The sequence below is a fragment of the Martes martes genome (assembly GCF_963455335.1).
Source record: "Martes martes genome assembly, chromosome: 12".
NCBI lineage: Eukaryota > Metazoa > Chordata > Mammalia > Carnivora > Mustelidae > Martes > Martes martes.
The window spans coordinates 15,606,236-15,615,458 of NC_137900.1; the positions used below are offsets into that span (position 1 = coordinate 15,606,236).

Sequence of the window (9,223 nt, forward strand, 5' to 3'; positions counted from 1 at the left end):
TAATTTACCATTCACAGTAAAAACTGTTAACGTTTCTCTGTATCATCAACGAATTAGAAGAGATTCCCCCAATGTCACATGTGAGAACTGACAGAATAATCCTAGTTAAAACACCCAAATGAAAGAATATTAATGAAGAGACAAAGAAGAAAAATCAGTTCATCCTAAAATAAACAATAAGCAGAACGCTGATTTAGAAACTACATAAAAATTATTTATGTTAACTTTACAATGAAAATAATCTCTTATGGGTAGGCCACCTTGGATGATCCCTTTAATGACATCAATTTTAATATGCAGATAGTATGTTAAATACTAATACCATAGAACTGGCAATGGAAGTTGTGGTGGGTGGTGCATTATTCTAAAACAATGTGTCATCTCCTAATTACTTACCTTTAAGTCTACACCATCATGGGAGTGGGGAGAGGACACCATGGGATGTCTATCCTAACATCCTGCGTAGGCTAATGTTTAGTTTCTCTAGAGAAAGATGGCAAAGTAGTACTTGAGGAGGACAGCCGGAACTAGCCAATAAAAATACAGGCAGCCCTACACTTGAGCCATGATAAAGAGAAGAAGCGGAACTATCCTGGAGAAAGCCAGCTGAAAATAAGAGGAAGGAAGAAAGTTTCACAGAATCCGTAAAGCAGATGATGGGAAGCTAGAAAACTGAGTTTTAATAGTAGTTCTCACACGTGTGGCCGGAACCACAGAATTAGCATCACCTAAGGACGTGTCAAAAATGCAAATTCTTGGGCCCTAACCCAGAACCACTGAATCAGAAACTCTAGAAGAGACATTATGGCAATGTCTCCACAACCCTCCGGGAGATTCTCCTGTACCATCTAGCTGGAGAACCACCACAATTAAACGCGGTCATTCCGAGTGAGACTACATCTTGCCCACCAGCAGGTGGCGGTCTTCACAGCGTAGTTCGGGGTTTGTGTAATTACCGCTACAGAGAATCTGGAATGGGGCCCCGGACAATCAATCAGATCTGGGGTTTCTCAGCTTGTTTGGTCCTCCCTCTGTCCCTCTCTATAGAGAGAGACAACTGGTCTGTGAGGATTTCTCAACCTCTCTTTTGACACCTGTCATTTGTGAGAAACAAAAGTCTCATACCCTCTCTGAATGTTATTTGAAATGTCAAAAAAAAAAAAAAAAAAAAGCTATTTTAACTAAACACCAGTAAATGTTAGATAAAATGGTGGGGCTAAAAGAGATGACAGCTATTGTATGATCTTGTAACAAGGAGGAAGATAGGTCTTCCTTGTATATTTATAACAATAGTACTTTTTTTTTTAAGTATTGTGACTTATTTTTGGTTTTTTACTTAGATTCCATTGCACTGATTTATCTTGCTCTCTTCAGTGGAATAATCAATGAATAAAATACCTAGCATTGGGGGCACCTGGGTGGCTCAGTGGGTTAAAGCCTCTGCCTTCAGCTCAGGTTGTGATCCCGGGGTCCTGGGATCGAGCCCTGCATCAGGCTTACTGCTCGGCAGGGAGCCTGCTTCCCCCCTCTCTCTCTGCCTGCCTCTCTGCCTACTTGTGATCTCTGTCTGTCAAATAAATAAATAAAATCTTTAAAACACCTAGCATCGTGCCTGGCATCAATGAAGCATTCAAAAAATACTAGTTTCTCCCCATCTCTTCACCTGATTTCTTTCATCCATTAAACAACTATGTTTATGTACTCTTTTTGGTACTTGGGGAAAATTCATCAGCAAAAAAGACAATAAAATATCTTGTCCTTGTAGGACTTATATTACAATAGAAGAGACAAACAGCAAAAAAAAGTATAAATAATAAAATACATTTGTATTTATAAGTGGGTATAAAGACGAGTGAGGGGGAACAGGCATGCCACAGAGATGGCTGAAGGAAAGGGGGCTGCACTTGCAAATGTCATCCTTGGAGTAGGTCTATTGACAAAGGGAACAGATGAGCAACGTCTAGAAGGAGCTGAGAAAACGGGCCGCAGGGATGCCTGAAGGAAGAGTGCTGCAGGCCGAGGGAACAGTAGCTGCAAACACAGCTGTGCTGGTTGAAAACCTCCAAGGGGCCATTGTGATTGGAGAGCACAGGGTTAGGGGAAGAGTCGTGTGATGCATGATTGGAAAAGCAGCAGGGAAGCCAGGTCACTAGGGCTCTCTGGGTCTTAGGATCTCTCAGGAGCTTTGAAATGGGAAACCACTGAGAGTTTGGAGCAGAGTAGTGACATCATCTGACATACGTTTTTAAAGGGTCACCATGGGCTACTGTGTTGAGAAGAGACTATAGGGGCCCAAGACAGAAGCAGAGAAATAAGTAGGAGGCTCTCTAGTAGCAGCGGGGTGGCAAGGGGTGGTTGGGTTGATGATCTGTTTGAAGACAGAGTCAACAGGCAGTCCTGACAGTGCAGAGGTAGAGAGGTAAGTGGCACTGAGAATGACTCCAAGGCCTCTGATGTCAGCAACTGGGGAAATGGAGACTTGACAGAAACTTGCAGGTCTTCTCCATAGACTGGGGACAGATGAGGAGTAGAGTAAGTATATTCTGGGAAAGAGAGGAGATCAAGAGTTTGAACATTTAGAATTTTAGAATTCTATTATACAACCAACTGGTGGTGAAAGGAGGCAGTTGGATCTGTGACTGGAGTATGAGGAAGAGATCAGGGCTGGAGATATACACTGGAATTTGTCGGCATTACAGGAAACTGACCAAGATCACCAAACAAAATGTAAATAAGAAATGCGCAAGATCTGGGCCCCGGGGATGTTCCACTGTTACAAGATTGAGGAGAAGGAGATGACCCAGAAAAGCAGACCGGGAAGAAATGAAAAGTGAGGTAGAAGAAGATACATTGGAGCCAAGTAAAGACAAGACATCAAGAACCCCTCAGCCAGTTTTTAATCTTAGCAACTGTTACTCTTCCATGATTCCAACTTATTCCTTTACTACAATGTGTGATCTCCTTTCATTCTGCTTTTATTGCTTTCTGTCCATTTATTGTTTTTTTCCTTTTTCCTCCTGCTCTGCTCTCTTCCTACCCATAGTTTCATGCCCACGTGTTAAAACTACAGTGAAAAGGGAAAAAAATGGAACACACAAAAACCAAAGGCTACATACTCAAAATATGAGCATCGACTCAAAATAGATTTTGATTTAAATGAAATCGTCTTGATGTAATTTTGATTTTGATTTAAATAAAATAACCACATTTAATTAAAATAACCTACTTGAAAAAAGCAATCAGCAGGTTCACCATGATGATATATTGCACGAAGAGGTAGACAGCTTGGAGGAACGGAGTAAGAAAAGAACCAGGAGGGCAAGATGGTTGGCTTGCACAAACTACAAATAAAGAATTTAAAAGAACGAGAGATACGGTGAATCACAGTCCTATGGCTCCACAGAAATACTTAGCACATTAACTTAGCAGAATACCACCAATTTTTGACATCTGCACGATGCAGATGAATGTTTTCCAGGTTTTTTTGTTTTTGTAGTTACCTACAAAGGTTTGATTTCGGCATGAGGGCAAAACCCCCTACCTACCATCTATATCTGAAGCATAGACTTCTCCGTAAATCATCCAGTATGGCTCAAACACAATGTCTCGAGCAAGGCTCCAAGACGGAAGCTGCTTTGGTGAAAGGATGGCCTTGCGTGCCACTCCAAAGCTCAGCAGGACAATGGCCATCAGGATCACAATGTAGAACATGTTTGCTGTCTGCAAAAGAGCAAGGCACAACCAGAATTTTACCGCAGACTTGAAATTTAAAACAAACACTAGCAGCCTTCATAATTATACCTCCCCAATAAGAAGACTGTCTAGTCACTGAGCACAATGCCCCAGGCCACGAAGAGCTGGGCTTCCTCTGGCTAAATCATCTCCTTCTCTCTGCGCGTATGTTCCACGTCCGTGGGGTCTACAGAAAAACGTTAACTGTGCGGAGGGTAAAGAATATGTGCTTAAACAAAAAATAGGGCGTATTCAAATTAGTCAAATGAGTCCTGATCCTGACGACTGTCTTCAGGAGTTGGAGAGAGTCTGAGAAATTGATCAGGTCAGGTTCATTTCACTTACAAATGTACATCAACTCAACCCATTTGTTCTCAGTAGCAGAGACAATTATGCCGTGGGGATTCCATGAGGTCCTCTGCAATTCTTAGCCTGCCTTCCACGAACCCGGGACCACACGACTTACCTAGCCAATGGCCTGTGGAGTGACAGGAAGTTGTTTTACTTCCTGTCCAGAACAGTTCAAAGCTGTTAGACTTTCTCCATCCCTCTCATTCCCCACCATAGGAAACCTTGGAAGCCACATGCAGACATGGCCCATCCCAAGATGGAAGATTCTGGATCCCTGAGCTATAGGGTAGAGGTCAGCCCCCATGAACACTCATTAAACTTTGCATTAGGGAGAAATAAACTTGTGCTACGTCACTAAGATGTATTAGTGAGCTCAGTAGAGCCCGTCTGATAAATACCAGGGTCACCAAGACCAGAGAAAACACTGCTGTCTGCAAGTGTCAAGAAAAAGTCTGTCTTTGGAGTCCTGGAGGCTCTCCCTTTTCTGTTCTCCTTTGTTTTCATACTACCCTTCTTTCTCCAGAACTTGCCCCTTCCCTGCCAGTGAGTATCCCAGGAAGAAGAGCCAAAGACGAACTGGAAGTACTGTGCTTCCCAGAGGTGCGGAGCCCGCTGGAGAAGGCTAACCCAGCTGCACAGAGCCGGGCAGTCCGGATTCCTGACTCCCCTACTAATGCCCTTGGGAGATTTCCTTCCTCTCCATTTCCTTATATGCAAAATGTGGATAATAATAGTACCTATCCCATAAAGTCATTTTGAAGATTAAATGAGTTAATAGGTACAAAGTACTTAGAACAGGGTGTGGCCCATAATATGGACTATTTAAGAGTTGGCCAGAGGTGAGCAGATAAAGAGAGAAATTGATATTTTAGCAGAAAGTATTACTGGTGATAGCCTCACGCAAATCTCACCCTCGAGAATTACTATGCTTAGAGACAAATCTGATTCAATCATATTATCTGGCCCCTACTCAAAAAGCTAATAAGCAGAGTATCCAAATCAACCGACAAATATACCCTCCAGGGACATTTGTTAAATAGGAGCTTGTGGTTATAAGGAAAGCAGAGACGAAATGGGCTGGACGTCTGTGTGTCTATGAATAATTCTAAAAGTTAAACTGTTGGATGCAAACCATGAAAGAACCACTACAAAGGACTCCAGAATATACAAGCAGACCGTACTCACCATTTTTGCAATCATGGTCACATAGGGACCTACATGTTGATTCACAGCGAAGAAGTCCAGGAGCCGTGAGAACCAGAATATGATGTCTATGCAGTAGATGAGTCTTCCAGCTGTGTGCAAAGGAGGGTCGCCCCACCGAAGGCCGAAACCAACTGAAAATAGGCCAATAGCCACAGTTTCTATTATGTTCCAGTACTCACCAATCCATACCTTCACCTTTTGAGTAAACTTCCCAGGTTCTGAAATACAGACCTAAAAGAAGATAGAAAGGGGGAAATTTAAAGAACGGGATATAACCCAAGAGACTCACAATAATGTTCTTTGGTCCATCAACTGCTCCCTTAAGAGTAATTTGAATCCCACCAAACCTTAGATCACTTAGATATTTTACACTTGATCTTAGCCAAACGGCCGAGACACGATCACTTAGATATTTTAAAGACTTCAGTGATCCGTGGGTAATGAATTATTAAAACAATTCTGTAAGTGTGTTTTAATGTCATTGCTAGTGTGAACCAGCTATTTGAGAAACAAACCAGAAGTCAAAAAAATAAATAAATAAAGTTTTTCCTAGCTTTCATTAATCCTAAGCTAACACAGGGGACCAGAAAGACATTTTAAAACTCAATATTACAGCAGAGCTATATACCTACAATTCTATCATTGTGAGGGATAGCCAAGGGTAGAGGAGACTGGTTTGAAGCGAAGAAATCTTGCAATCTGGTCCTGCTCCTGCTACTTAGTGAGTTGCTCAGAAATTACTAAGAAGGCCATAGTAGAAGTCACTACTAAGGAATTACCCCTGCAACAGAGTATCAAATTCAAATGTAAAACAATTAACTTCCTTCCCCTGGAGCATTAAAAAATGGTGGAATTCAGGTAATTGTTTTCTATTTCTGAATTTCTATTTCTGAATTGTCTTCTATAGACTCCACAATAGTAACTAGCAGGCGATATAGGTATAATTACCAAGAATCCATTTACTCGGTGTATAATGTTGGTCATACCAGCTCTAGGACAAAATAAGTGTCTAAGTGCATAGACACAGAGATACATACACACCGAGATACACAGACATCAATACGGAAAACAAAGTCCTAACTGTACTGTACGTAACTGATTGCAGGTACAATGGCATGGATGCTAAGTTGTTTTTTTTTTTTTTTAAGTGACTCATTTGCAAAACTAAAAGTGAACATTTTGTTTTTTTGGACTCCTTGCCTCAGGGATTTGCAGCTTCCATTTTCAAAGGTGTTAGTAAAATAATTCAAAAGCTATAAATGAACTCTTTACCTGTCGCACAGCCCAGCCATTTCCGTGCCTTGTGTGAAATGGAGCTGACAATGGGCAAGCGAGGGTAGGCTACAAAAATCAATCTCATTAAAAAAAAAAAGATTCTGGGAAATCAAATAGTTGAGGGGTCTAACAATAATTAGATAGCGTCCCTCTAAGACTGATAAACACATAAGGACATCTTTAAAAATAACTGCTTTCAAGGAACAGCAACCAGCCAAGTATATGGCAAGGAGTAAGGGTTGAGCTCAGAGATGTTCCCCTGAATACCCTTCCTGTAGCAAGCAAATTAGGATCAGCATTGCCTGTCTCACCCCTACCCTTGACGCATCTGCCCGTTTTCATTATGAGGCCCAAACACCTCCCTGTAGAGGTGAAGACAAAGGTAGAAGACGTGACTCACCTCCCTGATTTTCTCAATGGCATTGGTGAAGATATAAATGATAACGAGCCACTCCTGCACGGTGGGCTGGGGCTGCATTTCCACCAACACAGTGTAAGTGAACAGCATTAGGAACGCCAAATATGCCATCTAGGAGAGGGACACACATTCCCTGGACGTGAGTGAGAGTCGTAATGGAGAATGCCAAGCAGAGACAAACAGCCAGGCAGAAACACACAGGAACTTCAACGTCATAACATGGAAATGTAACTCGGACTGCCCCCCAGTTATCGATAAGCTGGTTGCAAGGAAGGCAGAACAATCTCTAGTTTCTGTCCCAAAATTCAAAGGAAGGAATGAAGGTCATTGTTCCCAAGTGCCTGGAAGGGGGCACTGTCTCTTCTTGTTGGCTCCTGACTAGAGTTTCCAGAATCCTGCACATGCCAGCATGCCAACGAGCCAGGAGAGAACCACACACTTTCCCCTCCATCTAAGCACAGAAAACATGTATCCCAAGCACACCAATGAGCAGTATCAGTAGGTGCCTATTTTCAAATGTCATAAATTGTGACATTTACTTTTGCTGGGAGTTGGTTTTTTTAATTTAAATTTTTTCATTTATTTGAGAGAGAGAGAGAGAGCATGAGAGAGAGTACAAGAGGGAGGAGGAGCAGAGGGACAAGCAGACACCCCACTGAGCAGGGAGCCCAACTCGGGGCTCGATCCCAGGACTCATGACCTGAGCTGAAGGCAGATAACTAGCCAACTGAGCCACCCAGATGCACCTTCTGCAAGCTTTATTTTATGTGATTAAAACATACTGGTCAGTGGGAAGGTACTGTCCAACTGCGAGTCCTTGTAATTAAAAGACTGTTGGCATTTGTATCTTCAGCACTCAGCCTAACACATGGTAGACATTCCAAAAATGCATGTTTAATTACTAACTGTTTAAATTAAACCTAGATTTCCAAGATCTTCAAAGAATTAAGGCACAGTAAGCACACACATATATACACATTGTGATGAATAGCTTTGCAATCTTATCTAAAGTCTTATATTCTTAAAATATATTCCCAGAAGTAGAATCACTGGGCATACACATTTAAAACCACGACACATATTACTCAACTGTCCACCAAAAAGGCTTTACCAATTTCCACAAAAACCAGCAATGCATGAGACAGGACAGTTCTTCAAATAGCCTCAGAGGTATCAAAGCACCAGATCAGTAGAGAGAAGTGTGTGTGTGTGTGTGTGTGTGTGTGTGTGTGTGTGTGTGTTCATTCTCAACGAGGAGAATCATTATTTTAAACGGAATCCCTATTTCTGAGATCTTTTTGAGCTCTACCTAAGTTTGGTACATTATCCTCTCAGTAGAGTTCTATGTAGAGAATGGCTAAAACCACTTGTAACTACACAGCTGGGAAGCCATATATATCCAACAGGCGGTGCCTGCAGCATGATGGGTATCACTGCCTCTGAGATAAAGAACCTGCTAGAAAAGCATAGAAGAAAGTTAAGGTAAATTCTATTAATTCTATATTTCTCTAGGCTTATGCCTCAAAGTCTAAGCATGTTTGATGACTGCTTAGACACATAATTAAATAAATTTGTTCTGTCAAGCCATTTCTTTTTTTTTTTTTTTCCATTTTTCTCATTCCATTTTTCTCATTTATCTTCACAGTGGCCAGATACTAAACCACCACAGATATTGGTAATATTGTTCCTGACACTTGATTTCTTTCCATCTTAAGATCCAAACATGTTTACATTTTTTGCTTCTTCACCATCACATGTATAACAAGACACTGCTTCAGTAAAGCTTATACGTCATAACGCAGCAGCAACGTGATAGCCAAGAAGACAAAAGCACCTGCACTCCCTGCCATTATGGTGGGCAGACCTGGCTGGCTAATTGGTTCCGTTTTGTTAACTCTTTGTTGTTGCTATTCTATTTTCTGAGCTTTACTCCTGTCTCTAAGAGTTCATCAGCTGGGGGTGCCTCAGTGGCTCAGTCAGTTAAGCATCTGGCTCTTGGATCCGGCACAGGTCCCGTGCAGATCCTAATCTCAGGGTCATGAGACCAAGCCCTGTGTCAGGCTCCCCACTCAGGAATCTATTTGGACATTCTCTGCCTCTGCCCTTTCCCTGGCTTGTGTATTCTTCTTTTCTCTGTCAAATAAATAAGTAGTTCTTTAAAAAAAGAAAACATTTTTTAAAAAATAAGAGTTCATCAGCTGGAAATTTCTAAGGACAGAAATACTTGAATACTTTTTTCCC

At 41.6% G+C, this 9,223-nt stretch overlaps 1 protein-coding gene across 1 annotated transcript in view; it reads right to left on the reverse strand.

Moving 5' to 3' along the window:
- The window catches only part of TRPM6 (transient receptor potential cation channel subfamily M member 6), a gene marked incomplete at its 5' end in the record, with an annotated part of 138,637 nt that overhangs the window by 48,416 nt on the left and 80,998 nt on the right, over positions 1 to 9,223 (reverse strand). Inside the window, 4 exon segments of the mRNA XM_080820331.1 lie at positions 3,227 to 3,341; positions 3,546 to 3,720; positions 5,269 to 5,520; positions 6,965 to 7,093. Of these exon segments, the coding sequence (XP_080676457.1) occupies positions 3,227 to 3,341; positions 3,546 to 3,720; positions 5,269 to 5,520; positions 6,965 to 7,093 (671 nt within the window).